Raw genomic sequence first — 27,500 nt, 5'->3', positions numbered from 1 at the left:
TAATGCTAGCAGTACTGGCCTCTCCACTCTTAATGCTAGCTGTACTAGGCTCTCCACTCTTAATGCTAGCTGTACTGGCCTCTCCACTCTTAATGCTAGCAGTACTGGGCTCTCCACTCTTAATGCTAGCAGTACTGGCCTCTCCACTCTTAATGCTAGCTGTACTGGCCTCTCCACTCTTAATGCTAGCTGTACTAGGCTCTCCACTCTTAATGCTAGCTGTACTAGGCTCTCCACTCTTAATGCTAGCTGTACTGGCCTCTCCACTCTTAATGCTAGCAGTACTGGGCTCTCCACTCTTAATGCTAGCAGTACTGGCCTCTCCACTCTTAATGCTAGCTGTACTGGGCTCTCCACCCTTAATGCTAGCTGTACTGGCCTCTCCACTCTTAATGCTAGCTGTACTGGGCTCTCCACTCTTAATGCTAGCTGTACTGGGCTCTCCACCCTTAATGCTAGCTGTACTGGCCTCTCCACTCTTAATGCTAGCTGTACTGGGCTCTCCACTCTTAATGCTAGCTGTACTGGGCTCTCCACTCTTAATGCTAGCTGTACTGGGCTCTCCACTCTTAATGCTAGCTGTACTGGGCTCTCCACTCTTAATGCTAGCTGTACTGGGCTCTCCACTCTTAATGCTAGCTGTACTAGGCTCTCCACTCTTAATGCTAGCTGTACTGGGCTCTCCACTCTTAATGCTAGCTGTACTGAGCTCTCCACTCTTAATGCTAGCTGTACTGGGCTCTCCACTCTTAATGCTAGCAGTACTGGCCTCTGCACTCTTAATGATAGCTGTACTGGCCTCTCCACTCTTAATGCTAGCTGTACTGGGCTCTCCACTCTTAATGCTAGCTGTACTGGGCTCTCCACTCTTAATGCTAGCTGTACTGGGCTCTCCACTCTTAATGCTAGCTGTACTGGGCTCTCCACTCTTAATGCTAGCTGTACTGGGCTCTCCACTCTTAATGCTAGCTGTACTGGGCTCTCCACTCTTAATGCTAGCTGTACTGGGCTCTCCACTCTTAATGCTAGCTGTACTGGGCTCTCCACTCTTAATGCTAGCAGTACTGGGCTCTCCACTCTTAATGCTAGCTGTACTAGGCTCTCCACTCTTAATGCTAGCTGTACTGAGCTCTCCACTCTTAATGCTAGCTGTACTGAGCTCTCCACTCTTAATGCTAGCTGTACTGAGCTCACCACTCTTAATGCTAGCTGTACTAGGCTCTCCAGTCTTAATGCTAGCTGTACTGGGCTCTCCACTCTTAATGCTAGCTGTACTGGGCTCTCCACTCTTAATGCTAGCTGTACTGGGCTCTCCACTCTTAATGCTAGCTGTACTAGGCTCTCCACTCTTAATGCTAGCTGTACTGAGCTCTCCACTCTTAATGCTAGCTGTACTAGGCTCTCCAGTCTTAATGCTAGCTGTACTAGGCTCTCCAGTCTTAATGCTAGCTGTACTAGGCTCCTTTCCTTGTGCTATTTCCTATGTTAGTGCTACTGAAACTCATGGAGAGCCTTGCAGTAGATATAACTAAAACACAGGGATAGTCACAGCAAGTTTAGACATTCTGGCTACCAGCCTTGGAAACCAAAGATCAACATTTATTCTTATAAGAGGGCTCACATACAGTTGAAGTCAGAAGTTTACACACTTAGGTTGGAGTCATTAAAACTCGTTTTTAAACCATATGACAAATTTCTTGTTAACAAACTATAGTTTTGGCAAGTCGGTTAGGACATCTACTTTGTGCATGACACAAGTAATTTCTCCAACAGTTGTTTACAGACAGATTATTTCACTTATAATTCACTGTATCACAATTCCAGTGGGTCAGAAGTGTACATACACTAAGTTGACTGAGCCTTTATACAGCTTGGAAAATTCCAGAAAATGATGTCATGGCTTTAGAAGCTTCTGATAGGCTAATTGACATCATTTGAGTCAATTGGAGGTGTACCTGTGGATGTATTTCAAGGCCTACCTTCAAACTCAGTGCCTCTGATTGACATCATGGGAAAATCTAAAGAAATCAGCTAAGACCTCAGAAAAAATATTGTAGACCTCCAAAAGTCTGGTTCATCCTTGGGAGCAATTTCCAAACGCCTGAAGGTACCACGTTCATCTGTACAAACAATAGTACGCAAGTATAAACGCCATGGTACCACGCAGCCGTCATACCGCTCAGGAAGGAGACGCGTTCTGTCTCGTAGAGAAGAACGTACTTTGGTGCGAAAAGTGCAAATCATTTCCAGAACAACAGCAAAGGACCTTGTGAAGATACGGGAGGAAACCGGTACAAAAGTATCTATATCCACAGTAAAACGAGTCCTATATCGACATAACCTGAAAGGCCGCTCAGCAAGGAAGAAGCTACTGCTCCAAAACCGCCATTAAAAAAAGCCATTTCACATTCTTAAAATAAAGTGGTGATCCTAACTGACATAAGACAGGGACTTTTTACTAGCATTAAATGTCAGGAATTGTGAAAAACTGAGTTTAAATATAATTGGCTAAGGTGTATGTAAACTTCTGACTTCAACTGACGACCTTTTAGTGTTTTTTTCATGACCTCATCTCTCATTTGATTGGAAGGAGGACTCACTTGATGGCAGCACTGAGGAGGAAGTTGAGTTGAGGCATCACCATGGTATCAGGAGAAGACAGGTAACGATCAAACTGGATCTGAGGAAGAGAAAGAGGGAGAGACAAAAGCACGCCAACGTTTAGCCATGACTGTCAAACTCAAGAGTGAATCTTTACATTTCACCTTACCCAATATTAACACCTGAGACAGAGAAAAACAAAACCAGTTTGACTCTTACTCTCCCTCTCCTCCTACCCCTCCCTAATCCCACATCCTCCCTCTCCCTAATCCCACCTCCTCCTCTTTCTCTTCCCTCTCTTCCTCCTCCTCCCTCTCTTCTCCTCCTCCCTCTCTTCCTCCTCCTCCCTCCCTTTCTCTTCCCTCTCTTCCTCCTCCTCCCTCTCTTCTCCTCCTCCCTCTCTTCCTCCTCCTCCCTCCCTTTCTCCTCCCTCTCTTCCTCCTCCTCCTCCTCTTCCTCCTCCGACTCCCTGGCCCTCTTCCATGTGAATATAGTAGTGTTTAGGTGTAGCTAACTCACCATGGCTGCTTTCAGCGAGGAGCTGTCCATACTGGGGAGGTTAGACAGAGGCCCCTGGAACACAGCAAAACACAACAAGTACACACAGCCTAATGTGAGAACAGCAGAGGGTCATAGCAACACAACGGGAGGAGGTGAACCTAACAAGAGATGGTGAAATGAAGGTCTCGCTCTGTGGGCAGTAAAACTAAAATAAAAGTGTAAGAAACAGCCTTCTTTCCTCATACCGCATATTTCTTACATCATGCTCTAAGTTAAAGGGGTGATAGATAATGCTTACAGGCTAAACCTTGGGCCCAGAGTTCAGCCTGATCTAAAACCTAGTGCCCAGAGTTCATCCTGATCTAAAACCTTGGGCCCAGAGTTCATCCTGATCTAAAACCTAGTGCCCAGAGTTCATCCTGATCTAAAACCTTGGGCCCAGAGTTCATCCTGATCTAAAACCTAGGGCCCAGAGTTCATCCTGATCTAAAACTTAGGGCCCAGAGTTCAGTCTGACCTAAAACCTAGGGCCCAGAGTTCAGCCTGACCAAAACCTAGGGCCCAGAGTTCATCCTGACCAAAACCTTGGGCCCAGAGTTCATCCTGATCTAAAACTTAGGGCCCAGAGTTCAGCCTGACCTAAAACCTAGGGCCCAGAGTTCATCCTGACCAAAATCTTGGGCCCAGAGTTCATCCTGATCTAAAACCTAGGGCCCAGAGTTCATCCTGACCAAAACCTTGGGCCCAGAGTTCATCCTGACCTAAAACCTAGGGCCCAGAGTTCATCCTGACCAAAACCTTGGGCCCAGAGTTCATCCTGACCAAAACCCTGGGCCCAGAGTTCATCCTGACCAAAACCTTGGGCCCAGAGTTCATCCTGACCTAAAACCTAGGGCCCAGAGTTCATCCTGACCTAAACCTAGGGCTCATAGTTTTATTATTGTCTGGTCATGTGATCAGGGAAGGCCCCCAGGACCATAGTAGCTATGAGACAATTAAGCTTTTTCACACAGTCTGTGTCTGAAATGTCATGCTACTCCCAATATAGTGCACTACCTTTGACCAGAGACCAGGTCAATAGTAGGGCACTACATAGGGAATACAGTGGTTCTTCCTTTAAAAGTTGTGGCGTACTGCAGCACAGCTTGCGTGGTGCCACAGAATTCTATGGCACGTTATTTATGTGTCAGCCAAAAATAACGTGGCAGGGCTTTACCTAGCAGAGACTTGTAGATGACCTGGAGCCAGTGGGTTTGGCGACGAGTATGAAGCGAGGGCCAGCCAACGAGAGCGTACAGGTTGCAGTGGTGGATGGTATATGGGGCTTTGGTGACAAAACGGATGGTCCTGTGATAGACTGCATCCAATTTGTTGAGTGTTGGAGGCTGTTTGTAAATTACATCGCCGAAGTCGAGGATCGCTAGGATGGTCAGTTTTACGAGGGTATGTTTGGCAGCATGAGTGAAGGATGCTTTGTTTGCGAAATAGGAAGCTGATTCTAGATTTAATTTTGGATTGGAGATGTTTGATGTGAGTCTGGAAGGAGAGTTTACAGTCTAACCAGACACCTAGGTATTTATAGCTGTCCACATATTCTAAGTCAGAACTGTCCAGAGTAGTGATGCTGGACGGGCGGGCAGGTGCAGGCAGCGATCGGTTGAAGAGCATGCATTTAGTTTTACTTGCATTTAACTTCTTATGGCTGGGGGCAGTATTGAGTAGCTTAGATGAATAAGGTGTAAACTGCCTGCTACTCAGGCCCAGAAGCTAAGATGTGCATATTATTAGTAGATTTGGATAGAAAACACTCCGAAGTTTCTAAAACTGTTTGAATGATATCTGTGAGTATAACAGAACTCATATGGCAGGCAAAAACCTGAGAAAAAAATCCAACCAGGAAGTGGGAAATCTGAGGTTTGTAGGTTTGCCTTCCAATATACAGTGGGATATTGGTCATATTGCACTTCCTAAGGCTTCCACTAGATGTCAACGGTCTTTAGAACCTTGTTTGATGCTTCTACTGTGAAGAATGAGGGAAGGAGAGCTCTTTGACTCAGGTGTCTGGCATGAGTTGATCACGCGCGCTCCCGTGAGAGAGACCTGCGTTCCATCGCATTTCTGAAGACAAAGAAATTCTCCGGTTGAAACATTATTGAAGATTTATGTTAAAAACATCCTAAAGATTGATTCTATACCTCGTTTGACATGTTTCTACGAACTGTAATGGAATTTTTTGACTTTTCGTCTGACCTGAGCGTCATCAATTTGTATTTAACATAATCGTTTGGTGTGCTTTCGTCGTAAAGCCTTTTTGAAATCGGACACTGTGGCTGGATTTACAACAAGTTTATCTTTAAAATGGTGTAAAATACTTGTATGTTTGAGGTATTTTAATTTGGCGCCCTGCAGTTTCACTGGCTGTTGTCAAGTCGATCCCGTTAACGGGATCTCAGCCGTAAGATGTGAGGAGTTAGAGGCCACGGAAGGAGAGTTGTATGACATTGAAGCTCGTCTGGAGGTTTGTTAACACAGTGTCCAAAGAAGGGCCAGAAGTATACAGAATGGTGTCGTCTGCGTAGAGGTGGATCAGAGAATCACCAGCAGCAAGAGCGACATCATTGATGTTTACAGAGAAGAGAGTCGGCCCGAGAATTGAACCCTGTGGCACCCTCATAGAGACTGCCAGAGGTCCGTAAAACAGGCCTTCCGATTTGACACATTGAACTCTATCAGAGAAGTAGTTGGTGAAACAGGCGAGGCATTCATTTGAGAAACCAAGGCTATGCTGTGCCCACTCAACCCAAAACAACATACACTACTGGACTACAGAGCTATACTGTGCCCATTCAACCCAAAACAACATACACTACTAGACTACAGAGCTCTGCCGTGCCCATTCAACCCAAAACAACATACACTACTGGACTACAGAGCTATACTGTGCCCATTCAACCCAAAACAACATACACTACTGGACTACAGAGCTATACTGTGCCCATTCAACCCAAAACAACATACACTACTAGACTACAGAGCTCTGCCGTGCCCACTCAACCCAAAACAACATTCACTACTAGACTATAGAGCTATGCTGTTGTCACGATCGTGTGGAGGATTGATGGACCAAAACGCAGCTTTAGGAAAATAAGCCATCTTCTTTTATTTTAAAAGATGACGAAAAATAAACACGAAACACTTTAACAAAACGAACAAAACAACAAACGACCGTGAAGCTAAATAACGTTGTGCACTTACACACACAGGCTACAAACGTTCTGACATAGACAACTACTCACAACCAATGAAAGCCTATGGCTACCCTAAATAAGGCTCCCAATCAGAGACAACCGAAATCAGCTGTCTCTAATTGGGAACTCATTCAGGTAACCATAGACTCTCCAAGACAACTAAACATACATAGACAACGCTAGACACATGTACTCAACACAAACCCATATACTATACCCAACAACCCCTTTACCATAAAAACACCCAAAACCAACAAAACACAAACATTCCCCATGTCACACCCTGACCTAACTAAAATAATAAAGAAAACAAAGAATACTAAGGCCAGGGCGTGACAGCTGTGCCCATTCAAACTGCTGTTACTCTTCTCAGTGTTACCCTGCTGTTACTCTTCTCAGTGTTAACCTGCTGTTACTCTTCTCCGTGTTACCCTGCTGTTACTCTTCTCAGTGTTACCCTGCTGTTACTCTTCTCAGTGTTAACCTGATGTTACTCTTCTCCGTGTTACCCTGCTGTTACTCTTCTCAGTGTTACCCTGCTGTTACTCTTCTCAGTGTTACCCTGCTGTTACTCTTCTCAGTGTTAACCTGCTGTTACTCTTCTCCGTGTTACCCTGCTGTTACTCTTCTCAGTGTTAACCTGCTGTTACTCTTCTCCGTGTTACCCTGCTGTTAGTCTTCTCCGTGTTAACCTGCTGTTACTCTTCTCCATGTTAACCTGCTGTTACTCTTCTCAGTGTTAACCTGCTGTTACTCTTCTCAGTGTTAACCTGCTGTTACTCTTCTCAGTGTTAACCTGATGTTACTCTTCTCAGTGTTAACCTGCTGTTACTCTTCTCAGTGTTAACCTGATGTTACTCTTCTCAGTGTTAACCTGCTGTTACTCTTCTCAGTGTTAACCTGCTGTTAGTCTTCTCCGTGTTAACCTGCTGTTACCCTTCTCCGTGTTACCCTGATGTTACTCTTCTCAGTGTTAACCTGCTGTTACTCTTCTCCGTGCTACCCTGCTGTTAGTCTTCTCCGTGTTAACCTGCTGTTACCCTTCTCCGTGTTAACCTGATGTTACTCTTCTCCGTGTTAACCTGCTGTTACTCTTCTCCGTGCTACCCTGCTGTTACTCTTCTCAGTGTTAACCTGCTGTTACTCTTCTCCGTGTTACCCTGCTGTTAGTCTTCTCCGTGTTAACCTGCTGTTACCCTTCTCCGTGTTACCCTGCTGTTACTCTTCTCAGTGTTAACCTGCTGTTACTCTTCTCAGTGTTAACCTGCTGTTAGTCTTCTCCGTGTTAACCTGCTGTTACCCTTCTCAGTGTTAACCTGCTGTTACTCTTCTCAGTGTTAACCTGATATTACTCTTCTCAGTGTTAACCTGCTGTTACTCTTCTCAGTGTTACCCTGCTGTTACTCTTCTCAGTGTTAACCTGATGTTACTCTTCTCCGTGTTACCCTGCTGTTACTCTTCTCAGTGTTAACCTGATGTTACTCTTCTCAGTGTTACCCTGCTGTTACTCTTCTCAGTGTTAACCTGCTGTTACTCTTCTCCGTGTTACCCTGCTGTTACTCTTCTCAGTGTTAACCTGCTGTTACTCTTCTCAGTGTTAACCTGATGTTACTCTTCTCAGTGTTAACCTGCTGTTACTCTTCTCAGTGTTAACCTGATGTTACTCTTCTCAGTGTTAACCTGATGTTACTCTTCTCAGTGTTAACCTGCTGTTACTCTTCTCAGTGTTAACCTGCTGTTAGTCTTCTCCGTGTTAACCTGCTGTTACCCTTCTCCGTGTTACCCTGATGTTACTCTTCTCAGTGTTAACCTGCTGTTACTCTTCTCCGTGCTACCCTGCTGTTAGTCTTCTCCGTGTTAACCTGCTGTTACCCTTCTCCGTGTTAACCTGATGTTACTCTTCTCCGTGTTAACCTGCTGTTACTCTTCTCCGTGCTACCCTGCTGTTACTCTTCTCAGTGTTAACCTGCTGTTACTCTTCTCCGTGTTACCCTGCTGTTAGTCTTCTCCGTGTTAACCTGCTGTTACCCTTCTCCGTGTTACCCTGCTGTTACTCTTCTCAGTGTTAACCTGCTGTTACTCTTCTCAGTGTTAACCTGCTGTTAGTCTTCTCCGTGTTAACCTGCTGTTACCCTTCTCAGTGTTAACCTGCTGTTACTCTTCTCAGTGTTAACCTGATATTACTCTTCTCAGTGTTAATCTGCTGTTACTCTTCTCCGTGTTAACCTGCTGTTACTCTTCTCCGTGTTACCCTGCTGTTACTCTTCTCAGTGTTAACCTGCTGTTACTCTTCTCAGTGTTAACCTGCTGTTACTCTTCTCAGTGTTAACCTGATGTTACTCTTCTCAGTGTTAACCTGATGTTACTCTTCTCAGTGTTAACCTGCTGTTACTCTTCTCAGTGTTAACCTGCTGTTACTCTTCTCAGTGTTAACCTGCTGTTAGTCTTCTCCGTGTTAACCTGCTGTTACCCTTCTCCGTGTTACCCTGCTGTTAGTCTTCTCAGTGTTAACCTGCTGTTACTCTTCTCCGTGTTAACCTGCTGTTACTCTTCTCAGTGTTAACCTGCTGTTACTCTTCTCAGTGTTAACCTGCTGTTACTCTTCTCAGTGTTAACCTGCTGTTACTCTTCTCAGTGTTAACCTGCTGTTACTCTTCTCCGTGTTACCCTGCTGTTACTCTTCTCAGTGTTAACCTGATGTTACTCTTCTCAGTGTTAACCTGCTGTTACTCTTCTCCGTGTTAATCTGCTGTTACTCCTATGTTACTCGGCTGGTGCTCTTCTCACTGTTTACTTGCTGTCCCTCTTGTGAATGTGTTAATTAATTAATGTGTTAATTAATCCAATATTGAATTAACTCATCTGGGCCAATCAAGATGAACTAATGTATTTTAATTCCATATTTTTTCTTCATAACCAGTCGGTTGTGACTGTTGCTGGAGCGGAAGAGGACATTGGTGCTCGGAAGGATGGACGGATGACTTTATTAATGAGAGTCTAACCATGTGGTAACCATGACAACGGCTGTTCCTGAGTGATTCATCATCATGTAAACAATGGTGAAACGAAAATAAACAAGAGTAAAGAGAAGGTAAAAAATAAGTGCATTATTACTGTTATATATTACTGTTATATATTACTGTCATATATTACTGTTATATATTACTGTCATACATTACTGTCATACATTACTGTCATATAATATTGCTGCTATATTACTGTTATATAATACTGTTATATATTACTGTTATATAATATTGTTGTATATTACTGTCATATATTACTGTTATATATTACTGTTATATATTACTGTTATATATTACTGTTATATATTACTGTTATATGACTGTTGCTATATGACTGTTGCTGTGTGTGTGGTATGTGGTGTGTGTAAGAGAGTGAGTGAGTCTGACCTGTTCTGGGCTGTGCTGCTGTACACAGCTGTAGATGTAGCTCAGTCCAGCACGGGTCAGAACAAACGAAGCCTGTTCGTTGATCAGAGTGTCCAGGTGAGCTTCAATCTGGAGACGAGGAACAAGAGGGGAGAAAATAGAAGAGAGAAGGAGGAGAGGATGGAAGGGGGAGAGGAGAGAAGGGGGAGAGGAGGATGGGAGAGGAGGAGCAAGAGGGGAGAAAACAGAAGAGAGGGGAAGGAGAGGAGAGGAGGAGAGGAGAGAAGGAGGAGAGGACAGTAGGATGGGAGATAAGGAGAGGAGAGAAGGAGGAGAGGAGAGAAGGAGGAGAGGAGAGAAGGAGGAGAGGAGGATGGGAGAGAAGGAGGAGAGGAGGAGCAAGAGGGGAGAAAACAGAAGAGAGGGGAAGGAGAGGAGAGGAGGAGAGGAGAGAAGGAGGAGAGGAGGATGGGAGAGGAGGAGAGGAGAGAAGGAGAGGAGAGAAGGAGGAGAGGAGGATGGGAGAGGAGGAGAGGAAAGAAGGAGAGGAGAGAAGGAGGAGAGGAGGATGGGAGAGGAGGAGAGGAGAGGGGAGGAGAGAAGAGGAGGAAGAGAGGGGAGAAAACAGAAGAGAGGAGGAGAGAAGGAGGAGAGGAGAGAAGGATGGGAGACAAGGAGAGGAGAGAAGGAGGAGAGGACAGTAGGATGGGAGAGTAGAGGAGGATGGGAGAGGACGATGGGAGAGGAGGAGAGGAGGATGGGAGAGGAGGATGGGAGAGGAGGATGGGAGAGGAGGAGAGGAGAGAAGGAGGAGAGGAGGAGCAAGAGGGGAGAAAACAGAAGAGAGTAGAGAAGGATGGGAGATAAGGAGAGTAGAGGACAGTAGGATGGGAGATGAGAAGGAGGAGAGGACAGTAGGATGGGAGCGTAGAGGAGGAGAGGAGAGAAGAGAAGGAGGAGAGGACAGTAGGATGGGAGAGTAGAGGAGGAGAGGACAGTAGGATGGGAGATAAGGAGAGGAGAGAAGGAGGAGAGGACAGTAGGATGGGAGAGTAGAGGAGAAGAGGAGAGAAGGAGAGGAGAGAAGGAGGAGAGGGCAGTAGGATGGGAGATAAGGAGAGGAGAGAAGGAGGAGAGGACAGTAGGATGGGAGCGTAGAGGAGGAGAGGAGAGGACAGTAGGATGGGAGAGTAGAGGAGGATGGGAGAGAAGGAGAGGAGAGAAGGAGGAGAGGACAGTAGGATGGGAGAGTGGAGAGGAGAGAAGGAGAGGAGAGAAGGAGGAGAGGACAGTAGGATGGGAGAGAAGGAGAGGAGAGAAGGAGGAGAGGACAGTAGGATGGGAGAGTAGAGAGAAGGAGAGGAGAGAAGGAGGAGAGGACAGTAGGATGGGAGAGAAGGAGAGGAGAGAAGGAGGAGAGGACGGTAGGATGGGAGAGTAGAGGAGGATGGGAGAGAAGGAGAGGAGAGAAGGAGGAGAGGGCAGTAGGATGGGAGAGTAGAGGAGGATGGGAGAGGAGGAGAGGAGAGGAGAGAAGGAGGAGAGGAGGATGGGAGAGGAGGAGAGGAGAGGAGAGAAGGAGAGGAGAGAAGGAGGAGAGGACGGTAGGATGGGAGAGTAGAGGAGGATGGGAGAGAAGGAGAGGAGAGAAGGAGGAGAGGGCAGTAGGATGGGAGAGTAGAGGAGGATAGGAGAGTAGAGAAGAGAAGGAGAGGATGAGTGGAGAGAAGGAGGGAAACAGAGAGTCAGACAGGCTGGCTACTAACACAATACATACTGTTTCTAGTACAATGTCCATCTCAGTCACTATTGTAGATGAATGGCACTCGTGGCTAATTGAACAGCATTATAAAGTCCGTATAAGGAGGGATAGAGTGGGACTCTCGCTGCTCCACCATCAACAACAGCATCATCTGAAACACAGTATAATATTCTCTACATTATACCTCTGGAAAACTGACTGTATCCCAAATGGAAACCCCATTCCCTATGTAGTGCACTACTTTAGACCAGAGCCCCATTCCCTATGTAGTGCACTACTTTAGACCAGAGCCCCATTCCCTATGTAGTGCACTACTTTAGACCAGAGCCCTAGTCCCTATATAGTGCACTACTTTAGACCAGAGCCCTATTCCCGATATAGTGCACTACTTTAGACCAGAGCCCTATTCCCTATGTAGTGCACTACTTTAGACCAGAGCCCTATTCCCTATGTAGTGCACTACTTTAGACCAGAGCCCTATTCCCTATATAGTACACTACTATAGACCAGAGCCCTATGCAGTGCACTACTTTAGACCAGGGCCCTATTCCCTATATAGTGCACTACTTTAGACCAGAGCCCTATTACCTATGTAGTGCACTACTTTATACCAGAGCCCTATGTAGAGCACTACTTTAGACCAGAACCCTATTCCCTATATAGTACACTACTTTAGACCAGGGGGCATATGCACACAGCATAAAAGTATTTATAAACTGGGTGGTTCCGAGCCCTGAATGCTGATTGGCTGAAAGCCGTGGTATATCAGACCGTATACCACGGGTATGACAAAACATGTATTTTTTACTGCTCTAATTACGTTGGTAACCAGTTTATAACAGCAATAAGGCACCTCGGGGGGGTTGTGGTATATGGTCGATATATCACGGCTAAGGGCTGTATCCAGGCTGTACTCTACGTTGCGTTGTGCATAAGAACAGCCCTTAGCCGTGGTATATTGGTCATATACCACACCTCCTCTGGCCTTACTGTTTAACTATACTCCTAACATACATCCAACTCTCACTATAGCATGATTGTCCTTTTGTCTGACAGAGACAGTATGAAGTCTACTCCAATAAGAAGTATGGAACACGACACAATAGAACCCGCTTCAAATGGGGTCAAATTCACAGCTATCATGACAATGGACTGACCTGGGCTGTAGACTAACCTGGGCTGTAGTCTGACCTGGGCTGTAGTCTGACCTGGGCTGTAGTCTGACCTGGGCTGTAGTCTGACCTGGGCTGTGGACTGACCTGGGCTGTAGTCTGACCTGGGCTATAGTCTGACCTGGGCTGTAGTCTGACCTGGGCTGTAGTCTGACCTGGGCTGTAGTCTGACCTGGGCTGTAGACTAACCTGGGCTGTAGTCTGACCTGGGCTGTAGTCTGACCTGGGCTGTAGTCTGACCTGGGCTGTAGTCTGACCTGGGCTGTGGACTGACCTGGGCTGTAGTCTGACCTGGGCTATAGTCTGACCTGGGCTGTAGTCTGACCTGGGCTGTAGTCTGACCTGGGCTGTAGTCTGACCTGGGCTGTAGTCTGACCTGGGCTGTGGACTGACCTGGGCTGTGGACTGACCTGGGCTGTAGACTAACCTGGGCTGTAGTCTGACCTGGGCTGTAGTCTGACCTGGGCTGTAGTCTGACCTGGGCTGTAGTCTGACCTGGGCTGTTGACTGACCTGGGCTGTAGTCTGACCTGGGCTGTAGTCTGACCTGGGCTGTTGACTGACCTGGGCTGTTGACTGACCTGGGCTGTAGTCTGACCTGGGCTGTAGTCTGACCTGGGCTGTAGTCTGACCTGGGCTGTAGTCTGACCTGGGCTGTGGACTACTTCAAACAGTATCATGTCCAGAGTCAAGTGTTCACCACTGTACATTGATTTACAACAACGAGTTGAATTAGTGGTGCTTACGTAATGTATTTAATGTTACTATGGCTACTGTTCTGGAACAGAATGCATCATGTATTTAATGTTACTATGGCTACTGTTCTGGAACAGAATACATCATGTATTTAATGTTACTATGGCTACTGTTCTGGAACAGAATGCATCATGTATTTAATGTTACTATGGCTACTGTTCTGGAACAGAATGCATCATGTATTTAATGTTACTATGGCTACTGTTCTGGAACAGAATACATCATGTATTTAATGTTACTATGGCTACTGTTCTGGAACAGAATACATCATGTATTTAATGTTACTATGGCTACTGTTCTGGAACAGAATACATCATGTATTTAATGTTACTATGGCTACTGTTCTGGAACAGAATACATCATGTATTTAATGTTACTATGGCTACTGTTCTGGAACAGAATACATCATGTATTTAATGTTACTATGGCTACTGTTCTGGAACGGAATACATCATGTATTTAATGTTACTATGGCTACTGTTCTGGAACAGAATACATCATGTATTTAATGTTACTATGGCTACTGTTCTGGAACAGAATACATCATGTATTTAATGTTACTTTGGCTACTGTTCTGGAACGGAATACATCATGTATTTAATGTTACTATGGCTACTGTTCTGGAACAGAATACATCATGTATTTAATGTTACTATGGCTACTGTTCTGGAACAGAATACATCATGTATTTAATGTTACTATGGCTACTGTTCTGGAACAGAATACATCATGTATTTAATGTTACTATGGCTACTGTTCTGGAACAGAATACATCATGTATTTAATGTTACTATGGCTACTGTTCTGGAACAGAATACATCATGTATTTAATGTTACTATGGCTACTGTGTTGGAACAGAATACATAATGGATTTAATGTTACTATGGCTACTGTGTTGGAACAGAATACATCATGTATGTAATGTTACTATGGATACTGTGGCTATTTAATGCTACTAACTCTGTTAGAACAGGTAAAGGCAGCTCAGTCACTGGCTGGAGTAGAACTGACTAAATTAGGCCTAAACATCAAATAGAATATATTCTCTACCGTCTATAATGTGACATCCACATGTTTCAGGCACGTCCAGGGACAGACAACTATTCTACAACACTGATGGCCAGTTTCCCGGACACAGATTGAGTTGTAGTCCTGAACTAAACTCTCCTTAGTCCAGCACTAGGCTTCATCTGTCTTTTGGAAACTGTCCCGGAGTGCTCAAACAGAGGGTTGCCAGTTCAGTACCTGGAACTCCAGCATCTCCAGCCTCTTGTCTGTGAACTCAAACAGAGCCAGGGTGGTCTTCATCACATACAGAGAGTTCACCATGTACGTTGCCATGTCTGCTGTACCGAGGTTACTGGCTGACACTGTACACAGCTGGAGCAGGGGGTCCAGGATACAAGACAACACCTAGCAGACAGACACAGACAGAGAGAGAGACAGAAACAGAGAGAGAGACAGAGAGAGACAGAGAGAGACAGAGACAGAGAGACAGACAGACATAGAGACAGGAGAAAGAAAGACAGACAGACAGACAGACAGACAGACAGACACAGAGACAGACACAGAGAGAGAGAGAGAGAGAGAGAGAGAGAGAGAGAGAGAGAGAGAGAGAGAGATAGAGAGAGATAGAGAGAGAGAGAGAGAGAGATAGAGAGAGAGAGAGAGAGAGAGAGAGAGAGAGAGGGGTTACTGGCTGAAAACAGGGGGTCCAGGATACAAGACAACACCTTTATTATTAGAGAGAGGTTGTTGAATCTCTCTATCATCTCGGCAGAGGACATGACCTGAGGGCAGAGGACATGACCTGAGGGGCAGAGGACATGACCTGAAGGACAGAGGACATGACCTGAGGGGCAGAGGACATGACCTGAGGGGCAGAGGACATGACCTGAGGGGCAGAGGACATGACCTGAGGGGCAGAGGACATGACCTGAGGGGCAGAGGACATGACCTGATGGGCAGAGGACATGACCTGAGGGGCAGAGGACATGACCTGAGCGGCAGAGGACATGACCTGAGGGGCAGAGGACATGACCTGAGGGGCAGAGGACATGACCTGAGGGGCAGAGGACATGACCTGAGGGGCAGAGGACATGACCTGAGGGGCAGAGGACATGACCTGAGGGGCAGAGGACATGACCTGAGGGGCAGAGGACATGACCTGAAGGGCAGAGGACATGACCTGAGGGGCAGAGGACATGACCTGAAGGGCAGAGGACATGACCTGAGGGGCAGAGGACATGACCTGAAGGGCAGAGGACATGACCTGAGGTGCAGAGGACATGATCTGAGGGGCAGAGGACATGACCTGAAGGGCAGAGGACATGACCTGAGGGCAGAGGACATGACCTGAGGGCAGAGGACATTACCTGAGGGCAGAGGACATTACCTGAGGGCAGAGGACATTACCTGAGCGAAGTCAGCCTGGCGAGCGTCCAGAGGAACTACAGAGGAGTCATGAGAGGCCAACACCTCCCTCAGGAGAGCCAGGGTCTGGGTCAGAGAGGAGGTGGGACCCAGGTCTGGAGGGGGGAGCTCCACCTGGAGGGGGAGGAGGTGGGGTTAGAGGGAGGGGTAGGAGGAGGTGGGGTAGGAGGGGTTAGAGGGAGGTGTAGGAGGAGGAGGGGGGTAGGAGGGAGGGGTGGTAGGAGGGAGGGGTAGGAGGAGGGGGGTATAAGGGGTAGGAGGAGGAGGGGTAGGAGGGAGGGGTAGGAGGGAGGGGTAGGAGGAGGGGTAGGAGGAGGGGTAGGAGGAGGAGAGGTAGGAGGAGGGGTAGGAGGAGGAGGTTAGAGGGAGGTGTAGGAGGAGGAGGGGGGTAGGAGGGAGGGGTAGGAGGAGGGGGGTATAAGGGGTAGGAGGAGGAGGGGTAGGAGGAGGGGTAGGAGGGAGGGGTAGGAGGAGGGGTAGGAGGAGGAGGTTAGAGGGAGGGGTAGGAGGAGGAGAGGAAGGAGGAGGGGTAGGAGGGAGGGGTAGGAGGGAGGAGGAGGGGTAGGAGGGAGGGGTTAGAGAAACAATTCAACCACTTAAGCTACAGTTCCTCCTTCATAGCTACCATGCTCCTCCCTCCACCGCTCTCCTCCCTCCTCCCTCTCCTCCTCCTACCCCTCCCTCCTTCTCCCTCTCTACCCCTTTCCATCTCGCCCCTCTCCTCTCCTCTCTCTCTCTCTCTACCCCTCTCCATCTCGCCCCTCTCCTCCCTCCATCTCCCCTCCCTCCATCTCTCCCCTCCCTCCATCTCTCCCCTCCCTCCATCTCTCCCCTCCCTCCATCTCTCCCCTCTCTCCATCTCTCCCCTCTCCATCTCCCCATCTAATACATGTGATTAGTAAAAGTCAGTGTCCCTGGTATTAGCTGGTGTGGAGAAGGTAACGAGGTAGCAGCCTAACCCAGGGCCAATAGATTAGAGAGGTGTTGAGGGTCGTTACTGTGATTCGTGCTATTGATCTGATAGCAGCTAGTGCTGTTTGGACCGAGGACTGTCCGTGACCCGGGATATTTGGACTCCAATTTGAGGAAACGGACTGCTGTTTCTCAGTTCCAACTAGTAACTACCAGCTCTCCTCACAAACATAGACCGTGTACCAAATAGTGACCTCATTCCCTATATAGGGCACTACTTTACACCAAAGCCCTGTGGGCCCTGGACCAAAAGTAGTGCTCTATATAGTGAGTTAGGGAGCCATTTAGATCTACATGTCTTACAGGAATAGGCCTGTTGTCTGAAACAAACATGTTTCTCCACATCCTATTGAACTACTACTGCACCAGCATTAGCTTGGCACAGGCCCAGCCACTGGGGAACCAGGCCCAGCCACTGGGGAGCCAGGCCCAGCCACTGGGGAGCCAGGCCCAACCACTGGGGAGCCGGTTGGACGTACAGCAAAATTCTTTAAAAAGACGTTGGGGGTGGCTTATGGTAGAGAAATGAACATTCAATTCTCTGCCAACAGCTCTGGTGGATACTCCTGCAGTCAGCATGCCAATTGAACTCTCCCTCAAAACTTGAGACATCTGTGGCATTGTGTTGTTGTGACAAAACTGCACATTTTAAACTGGCCTTTTATTGTCCCCCAGCACAAGGTGCACCTGTGTAATGATCATGCTGTTCAATCAGCTTGTTGATATGCCACACCTGTCAGGTGGATGGATCATCTTGGCAAAGGAGAAATGCTCACTAACATGGATGTAAATACATTTGTACACAAAATTTGGAGGGAAAAACCTTTTCTGTGTGGATAGAATATTTCCGAGATGTTTTATTTCAGCTCATTAATTAGTATAAGTATAAGTATAAGTTTAAGTTTAAGTTATTAGTTAACATAACTCTTTACATGTTGCGTTTATATTTTTGTTCAGTGTACAAACTGTTCATCTCTGTACATGTTCACTGATCGTATTCACACAACAAAATACTGAGATAAGTGATCGTGCCGTATCCATCAGAGCAACCAAGAAAAAGCTCAATAAGCGATCTTTAATAAAGTCCTGTTTAGTTTATGAGTGATAACAAACGCCCACCTTGTCCATGAGCCTGCTAGCGTGGAGACTGAGACTGTTGAAAAACATCTTCTTGCTCAGGATGTGCATCTCTTCTATGGTCATCAGCAGGGAGGCTACACTGGTGCCCACGATACAACTATGAGAGAGAGAGAGAGACAGAGATAGAGAGGGGGGAGAGAGAGACATATATATAGAGAGAGAGAGAGAGAGAGAGAGAGAGAGAGGGGGAGAGAGAGACATATATATATAGAGAGAGAGAGACATAGAGAGAGAGAGAGACATATATAGAGAGAGAGAGAGACATAGAGAGAGAGAGGGGGAGAGAGAGACATATATATATATAGAGAGAGAGAGACATAGAGAGAGAGAGAGAGAGAGAGAGAGAGAGAGAGAGAGAGAGAGGGGGGGGAGAGAGAGACATAGAGAGAGAGAGAGAGAGAGAGGGGGGAGAGAGAGACATATATATAGAGAGAGAGACAGAGAGAGAGAGAGAGAGAGAGAGAGAGAGAGGGGGAGAGAGAGACAGAGAGAGAGAGAGACAGAGAGAGAGAGAGGGGGGGGGGAGAGAGAGAGAGAGAGAGAGAGAGGGGGGGGAGAGAGAGAGAGAGAGAGAGGGGGGGGGGGGAGAGAGGGGGGGAGAGAGAGAGAGACAGAGAGAGAGAGAGACAGAGAGAGAGAGAGAGAGAGAGACAGAGAGAGAGACAGAGAGGGCATCATTGAACAGTGAACTCTAAATGAACAACACTGTATAAAGGCATTTAGAGAGATGGTATCAAACCACCTCGACCAGATTACTGTCATGTGATCTTGGTGTTTTGTGGGGGTTTGGGACAGGGCTTATTGGGGTGATGTGTGGAATCTAGCTACCTGATGGTGTGATGGTATAACTTAAGCCGGGTTAGGGTTTGGTTCAGAGGTCAGGGGTTAGGTTCAGAGGTCAGGTTCAGAGGTCAAATCAAATAAAAGTTTATTTGTCACGTGAACTGAATACAACAGGTGTAGTGGACCTTACAGTGAAATGCTTACTTACAGGCTCTAACCAATAGTGCAAAACATATATTAGGTGAACAATAGGTCGGTAAAAAAATAAAACAACAGTAAAAAGACAGACTATATACAGTAGAGGGGCTATATACAGTAGAGAGGCTATATACAGTAGAGGTTATATACAGTAGAGAGGCTATATACAGTAGAGAGGCTATATACAGTAGAGAGGCTATATACAGTAGAGAGGTTATATACAGTAGAGAGGCTATATACAGTAGCGAGGCTATATACAGTAGCGAGGCTATATACAGTAGAGAGGCTATATACAGTAGAGAGGCTATATACAGTAGAGACTATATACAGTAGAGAGGCTATATACAGTAGAGAGGCTGTAAACAGTAGAGAGGCTGTAAACAGTAGAGAGGCTATATACAGTAGAGAGGCTGTAAACAGTAGAGAGGCTGTAAACAGTAGAGAGGCTATATACAGTAGCGAGGCTATATACAGTAGCGTGGCTATATACAGTAGAGAGGCTACATACAGACACTGGTTAGTCGGGCTGATTGAGGTAGTATGTACATGTAGATATGGTTAAAGTGACTATGCATATATGATGAACAGAGAGTAGCAGTAGCGTAAAAGAGGGGTTGGCGGGTGGTGGGTGGCGGGACACAATGCAGATAGCCCGGTCAGCCAATGTGCGGGAGCACTGGTTGGTCGGCCCAATTGAGGTAGTATGTACATGAATGTATAGTTAAAGTGACTATTCATATTTGATAAACAGAGAGTAGCAGCAGTGTAAAAAGAGGGGTTGGGGGGGCGGGACAATGCAAATAGTCCGGGTAGCCATTTGATTACCTGTTCAGGAGTCTTATGGCATGGGGGTAAAAACTGTTGAGAAGCCTTTTGTCCTAGACTTGGCACTCTGGTACCGCTTGCCATGCGGTAGTAGAGAGAACAGTCTATGACTGGGGTGGCTGGGGTCTTTGACAATTTTTAGGGCCTTCCTCTGACACCGCCTGGTGTAGAGGTCCTGAATGGCAAGCAGCTTAGCCCCAGTGATGTACTGGGCCGTACGCACTACTCTCTGTAGTGCCTTGCGGGTTAGGGTCAGGGGTTAGGTTCAGAGGTCAGGGGTTAGGTTCAGAGGTCAGGTGCAGAGGTCAGGGGTTAGGTTCAGAGGTCAGAGTGCAGAGGTCAGGGGTTAGGTTCAGAGGTCAGGTGCAGAGGTCAGGGGTTAGGTTCAGAGGTCAGGTGCAGAGGTCAGGGGTTAGGTTCAGAGGTCAGAGTGCAGAGGTCAGGGGTTAGGTTCAGAGGTCAGGTGCAGAGGCCAGGGGTTAGGTTCAGAGGTCAGGTGCAGAGGTCAGGGGTTAGGTTCAGAGGTCAGAGTGCAGAGGTCAGGGGTTAGGTTCAGAGGTCAGGTGCAGAGGTCAGGGGTTAGGTTCAGAGGTCAGAGTGCTACCTACCTGATGGTGTGGTGGTAGAACTTGAGCAGGTTGGACAGCTTGTAGAGTAGAACAGAACCCGGCTCAGCCAAGATTCCCTGCTCCAGACGCACCTGGAAGAGAAGCCATTTTATCTTTAGCATTTATCCCAGGACAGAATGTCTATCCAGTAGTATTTATCCCAGGACAATCAGTCTATCCAGTAGTATTTATCCCAGGACAGAATGTCTATCCAGTAGTATTTATCCCAGGACAGTCAGTCTATTCAGTAGTATTTATCCCAGGACAGTCAGTCTATCCAGTAGTATTTATCCCAGGACAGAATGTCTATCCAGTAGTATTTATCCCAGGACAGAATGTCTATCCAGTAGTATTTATCCCAGGACAGTCGGCCTGTTCAGTAGTATTTATCCCAGGACAGTCAGTCTATCCAGTAGTATTTATCCCAGGACAGTCGGTCTATCCAGTAGTATTTATCCCAGGACAGTCGGCCTATCCAGTAGTATTTATCCCAGGACAATCAGTCTATCCAGTAGTATTTATCCCAGGACAGAATGTCTATCCAGTAGTATTTATCCCAGGACAGTCAGTCCATTCAGTAGTATTTATCCCGGGACAGAATGTCTATTCAGTAGTATTTATCCCGGGACAGAATGTCTATCCAGTAGTATTTATCCCAGGACAGTCGGTCTATCTAGTAGTATTTATCCCAGGACAGTCAGTCTATCCAGTAGTATTTATCCCAGGACAGTCAGCCTATCCAGTAGTATTTATCCCAGGACAGAATGTCTATCCAGTAGTATTTATCCCAGGACAGAATGTCTATTCAGTAGTATTTATCCCAGGACAGTCAGTCTATTCAGTAGTATTTATCCCAGGACAGAATGTCTATTCAGTAGTATTTATCCCAGGACAGAATGTCTATCCAGTAGTATTTATCCCAGGACAGTCAGTCTATTCAGTAGTATTTATCCCAGGACAGTCAGTCTATTCAGTAGTATTTATCCCAGGACAGTCGGTCTATCCAGTAGTATTTATCCCAGGACAGTCAGTCTATTCAGTAGTATTTATCCCAGGACAGTCAGTCTATTCAGTAGTATTTATCCCAGGACAGTCAGTCTATTCAGTAGTATTTATCCCAGGACAGTCAGTCTATTCAGTAGTATTTATCCCAGGACAGTCGGTCTATCCAGTAGTATTTATCCCAGGACAGTCAGTCTATTCAGTAGTATTTATCCCAGGACAGAAAGTCTATTCAGTAGTATTTATCCCAGGACAGTCAGTCTATTCAGTAGTATTTATCCCAGGACAGAATGTCTATCCAGTAGTATTTATCCCAGGACAGAATGTCTATCCAGTAGTATTTATCCCAGGACAGTCGGCCTATTCAGTAGTATTTATCCCAGGACAGTCGGCCTATTCAGTAGTATTTATCCCAGGACAGAATGTCTATCCAGTAGTATTTATCCCAGGACAGTCGGCCTATTCAGTAGTATTTATCCCAGGACAGTCGGCCTATTCAGTAGTATTTATCCCAGGACAGTCGGCCTATTCAGTAGTATTTATCCCAGGACAGTCGGCCTATTCAGTAGTATTTATCCCAGGACAGTCGGCCTATTCAGTAGTATTTATCCCAGGACAGTCGGCCTATTCAGTAGTATTTATCCCAGGACAGTCAGTCTATCCAGTAGTATTTATCCCAGGACAGTCAGTCTATTCAGTAGTATTTATCCCAGGACAGTCAGTCTATCCAGTAGTATTTATCCCAGGACAGTCGGTCTATCCAGTAGTATTTATCCCAGGACAGAATGTCTATTCAGTAGTATTTATCCCAGGACAGTCGGCCTATCCAGTAGTATTTATCCCAGGACAGAATGTCTATCCAGTAGTATTTATCCCAGGACAGTCAGTCTATCCAGTAGTATTTATCCCAGGACAGTCAATCTATTCAGTAGTATTTATCCCAGGACAGAATGTCTATCCAGTAGTATTTATCCCAGGACAGTCAGTCTATCCAGTAGTATTTATCCCGGGACAGAATGTCTATTCAGTAGTATTTATCCCAGGACAGTCAGTCTATCCAGTAGTATTTATCCCAGGACAGTCAGTCTATTCAGTAGTATTTATCCCAGGACAGAATGTCTATTCAGTAGTATTTATCCCAGGACAGTCAGTCTATTCAGTAGTATTTATCCCAGGACAGAATGTCTATTCAGTAGTATTTATCCCAGGACAGTCAGTCTATTCAGTAGTATTTATCCCAGGACAATCAGTCTATCCAGTAGTATTTATCCCAGGACAGAATGTCTATCCAGTAGTATTTATCCCAGGACAGAATGTCTATCCAGTAGTATTTATCCCAGGACAGTCAGTCTATCCAGTAGTATTTATCCCAGGACAGTCGGCCTATCCAGTAGTATTTATCCCAGGACAGTCGGCCTATCCAGTAGTATTTATCCCAGGACAGTCGGCCTATCCAGTAGTATTTATCCCAGGACAGTCGGCCTATTCAGTAGTATTTATCCCAGGACAGTCAGTCTATCCAGTAGAATTTATCCCAGGACAGTCGGCCTATCCAGTAGTATTTATCCCAGGACAGAATGTCTATCCAGTAGTATTTCTTCATTTTATTAGTTCTACAGTCAAATACAGTCAACTGAAATAAACGGAAATGTACACACACAGACACATTGGGTTGGAGAGTCTTACTTTAAGAGGTCTACAGACTCCCTCAGTGATGTGTCCCACCACCTCTTGCATGGTCTCATCCACTCCTGGTGGTGAAGGGAGGCAGTCAGTCAGACACAGACAAGACACATGAGAGAATGAACTACCTACACAAAGGTGAGGATTAGAAGAGATCAAGAGGTCATTCGTTGCCATAGGGATCGTGTGAGGTTTTAGGTTACCTTGTGCAGTGACCTGTTTCAGCAGAGCCTCCAGATGCTCCTTCTCTGAGGCGGTGGCTTGGTGCAGCCAAGCTAACATGTCCCCTACATACCTGGATGAGTCATAGTACACAGGATGAAGCTTTGTTATGGTTTTTAACGTATATTTTAATGCATTTACACCACTGTAACCAAAACAAGTTTGGGTGTCACTTAGAAACGTGCTTGTTGTCCCTTCAAATAATGTCAAATTGATTAAAAAATACAGTCTAGACATTGTTCATGTTGTAAATGACTATTGAAGTTGGAAACGGCTGGTTTTTGATGAAATATATACAGTTGAAGTCAGAAGTTTACATACACCTTAGCAAATTACATTTACCGTAAACTCCGTTTTTCACAATTCCTGACATTTAATCCAATTAAAAATTCCCTGTTTTAGGTCAGTTAGGATCACCACTTTATTTTAAGAATGTGAAATGTCAGAATAATAGTAGAGAGAATTATTTATTTTACATTCCCAGTGGGTCAGAAGTTTACAAACGCTCAATTAGTATTTGGTGGCATTGCCTTTAACTTGGGTCAAACGTTTTGGGTATTCTTCCACAAGTTTCCCACAATAAGTTGGGTGAATTTTGGCCCATTCCTCCTGACAGAGCTGGTGTAACTGAGTCAGGTTTGTAGGCCTCCTTGCTCGCACACGCTCATTCAGTTCTGCCCACACATTTTCTATAGGACTGAGGTCAGGGCTTTGTGATGGCCACTCCAATACCTTGACTTTGTTGTCCTTAAGCCATTTTGCCACAACTTTGGAAGTATGCTTGGGGTCATTGTTCATTTGGAAGACCCATTTGCGACCAAGCTTTAACTTCCTGACTGATGTCTTGAGATGTTGCTTCAATATATCCACATAATTTTCCATCCTTATGATGCCATCTATTTTGTGACGTGCACCAGACCCTCCTGCAGCAAAGCACCCCCACAACATGATGCTGCCACCCCCATGCTTCACGGTTGGGACGGTGTTCTTCATCTTGCAAGCCTCCCCCTTTTTCCTCCTTACATAACAATGGTCGTTATGGCCAAACAGTTCTATTTTTTCAGACCAGAGGACATTTCTCTAAAAAGTACAATCTTTGTCCTCATGTGCAGTTGCAAACCGTAGTCTGGCTTTTATATGGCAATTTTGGAGCAGTAGCTTCTTCCTTGCTGAGCGGCCTTTCAGGTTATGTCGATGTTGGACTCGTTTAACTGTGGATGTAGATACTTTTGTACCTGTTTCCTGCAGCATCTTCACAAGGTCCTTTGCTGTTGTTCTGGGATTGATTTGCACTTTTCGCACCAAACTACGTTCATCTCTAGGAGACAGAACGTCTCTCCTTCCTGAGCGGTATGACGGCTGCGTGGTCCCATGGTGTTTAAACTTGCATACTATTGTTTGTACAGATGAACGGGGTACCTTCAGGCATTTGGAAATTGCTCCCAAGGATGAACCAAACTTGTGGAGGTCTACAATTTTTGGGGCTGATTTCTTTTGATTTTCCCATGATGTCAAGCAAAGAGGCACTGAGTTTGAAGGTAGGCCTTGAAATACATCCACAGGTACACCTCCAATTGACTCAAATTATGTCAATTAGCCTATCAGAAGCTTCTAAAGCCATGACATAATTTTCTGCGATTTTCCAAGCTGTTTAAAGGCTCAGTCAACTTAGTGTATGTAAACTTCTGACCCACTGGAATTGTGATACAGTGAATTATAAGTGAAATAATCCGTCTGTAAACAATTGTTGGAAAAATTACTTGTGTCATGCACAAAGTAGATGTCCTAACCGACTTGCCAAAACTATAGTTTGTTAACAAGAAATGTGTGGAGTGCTTGAGTTTTTGTGAAAAACAAGTTTTAAATGACTCCAACCTAAGTGTATGTAAACTTCTGACTTCAACTGTATGTGAGCCCTCTTATTTGAATACATGTTGATAATGCATTGGCCCAGTATCAGCAACCATCACCTCACAAGTCCTCAACTGGCAGCTTCATTAAATAGTACCCACAAAACACCAGTCTCAACGTCAACAGTGAAGAGGCGACTCCGGGATGCTGGCCTTCCAAGCACTGACCTAACAGAGTACACTGTCCTAACATAGTACACTGTCCTAACATAGAGTACACTGTCCTAACATAGTACACTGTCCTAACATAGAGTACACTGTCCTAACATAGTACACTGTCCTAACATAGTACACTGTCCTAACATAGTACACTGTCCTAACATAGTACACTGTCCTAACAGAGTATTGTCCTAACATAGTACACTGACCTAACAGAGTACACTGTCCTAACAGAGTATTGTCCTAACATAGTACACTGTCCTAACAGAGTATTGTCCTAACATAGTACACTGTCCTAACAGAGTATTGTCTTAACATAGTACACTGTCCTAACAGAATACACTGTCCTAACATAGAGTACACTGTCCTAACAGAGTACACTGTCCTAACATAGTACACTGTCCTAACAGAGTACACTGTCCTAACATAGTACACTGTCCTAACAGAGTACACTGTCCTAACAGAATACACTGTCCTAACATAGAGTACACTGTCCTAACAGAGTACACTGTCCTAACAGAATACACTGTCCTAACATAGAGTACACTGTCCTAACAGAGTACACTGTCCTAACATAGTACACTGTCCTAACATAGTACACTGTCCTAACAGAATACATTGTCCTAACATAGTACACTGACCTAACAGAGTACACTGTCCTAACATAGTATTGTTCTAACATAGTACACTGTCCTAACAGAGTATTGTCCTAACATAGTACACTGTCCTAACATAGTACACTGTCCTAACATAGTCCACTGTCCTAACAGAGTATTGTCCTAACATAGTACACTGTCCTAACAGAGTATTGTCCTAACATAGTACACTGTCCTAACATAGTACACTGTCCTAACAGAGTACACTGTCCTAACATAGAGTACACTGTCCTAACAGAGTATACTGTCCTAACAGAGTACACTGTCCTAACATAGAGTACACTGTCCTAACAAAGTACACTGTCCTAACAGAGTACACTGTCCGAACATAGAGTACACTGTCCTAACATAGAGTACACTGTCCTAACATAGAGTACACTGTCCTAACAGAGTACACTGTCCTAACAGAGTACACTGTCCTAACATTGAGTACTGACCTAACAGAATACACTGTCCTAACATAGAGTACACTGTCCTAACAGAGTACACTGTCCTAACATAGAGTACACTGTCCTAACATAGAGTACTGTCCTAACATAGTACACTGTCCTAACATAGAGTACTGTCCTAACATAGAGTACTGTCCTAACATAGTACACTGTCCTAACATAGAGTACTGTCCTAACATAGTACACTGTCCTAACAGAGTACACTGTCCTAACAGAGTATTGTCCTAACATAGTACACTGTCCTAACAGAGTACACTGTCCTAACATAGAGTACACTGTCCTAACATAGTACACTGTCCTAACATAGAGTACTGTCCTAACATAGTACACTGTCCTAACATAGTACACTGTCCTAACATAGAGTACTGTCCTAACATAGAGTACTGTCCTAACATAGAGTACTGTCCTAACAGAATACACTGTCCTAACATAGTACACTGTCCTAACAGAGTACACTGTCCTAACATAGAGTTCTGTCCTAACAGAATACACTGTCCTAACATAGTACACTGTCCTAACATAGAGTACTGACCTAACATAGTACACTGTCCTAACAGAGTACACTGTCCTAACAGAGTACACTGTCCTAACATAGAGTACTGACCTAACATAGTACACTGTCCTAACATAGTACACTGTCCTAACATAGAGTACACTGTCCTAACAGAATACACTGTCCTAACATAGAGTACACTGTCCTAACATAGAGTACACTGTCCTAACATAGTACACTGTCCTAACATAGAGTACTGACCTAACATAGTACACTGTCCTAACATAGAGTACCGACCTAACATAGAGTACACTGTCCTAACATAGAGTACACTGTCCTAACATAGAGTACACTGTCCTAACAGAGTACACTGTTCTAACATAGAGTACACTGTCTTAACATAGAGTACACTGTCCTAACATAGAGTACTGACCTAACATAGAGTACACTGTCCTAACATAGAGTACACTGTCCTAACATAGAGTACACTGTCCTAACAGAGTACACTGTCCTAACATAGAGTACACTGTCCTAA

General features: G+C 45.4%; 1 protein-coding gene across 2 annotated transcripts in view; it reads right to left on the bottom strand.

Annotated features, from left to right (window-relative positions):
- Nucleotides 1-2,373: 2,373 nt before the first annotated feature.
- Nucleotides 2,374-27,500, bottom strand: part of cog6 (component of oligomeric golgi complex 6) — a 121,677-nt gene continuing 96,550 nt past the window's right edge. Inside the window, exons 9-17 of one of the 2 annotated variants that reach the window (XM_055880787.1) lie at nucleotides 23,280-23,371; nucleotides 23,080-23,144; nucleotides 20,392-20,483; nucleotides 17,957-18,074; nucleotides 15,848-15,979; nucleotides 14,678-14,845; nucleotides 9,764-9,871; nucleotides 3,121-3,174; nucleotides 2,374-2,680 (exon numbers count right to left, since the gene is read on the bottom strand). In XM_055880787.1, coding sequence (XP_055736762.1) covers nucleotides 2,597-2,680; nucleotides 3,121-3,174; nucleotides 9,764-9,871; nucleotides 14,678-14,845; nucleotides 15,848-15,979; nucleotides 17,957-18,074; nucleotides 20,392-20,483; nucleotides 23,080-23,144; nucleotides 23,280-23,371 — 913 coding nt within the window. In that variant the 3' untranslated portion in view covers nucleotides 2,374-2,596. The remainder of the gene's footprint in view (nucleotides 2,681-3,120; nucleotides 3,175-9,763; nucleotides 9,872-14,677; nucleotides 14,846-15,847; nucleotides 15,980-17,956; nucleotides 18,075-20,391; nucleotides 20,484-23,079; nucleotides 23,145-23,279; nucleotides 23,372-27,500) is intronic. The other variant, XM_055880786.1, reaches the window with a different exon arrangement.

This window comes from Salvelinus fontinalis, chromosome 24, assembly GCF_029448725.1.
Source record: "Salvelinus fontinalis isolate EN_2023a chromosome 24, ASM2944872v1, whole genome shotgun sequence".
Lineage (NCBI taxonomy): Eukaryota > Metazoa > Chordata > Actinopteri > Salmoniformes > Salmonidae > Salvelinus > Salvelinus fontinalis.
Note: the sequence above shows the minus strand (reverse complement) of the source record. Positions and strands in the feature narration are given on the sequence as shown.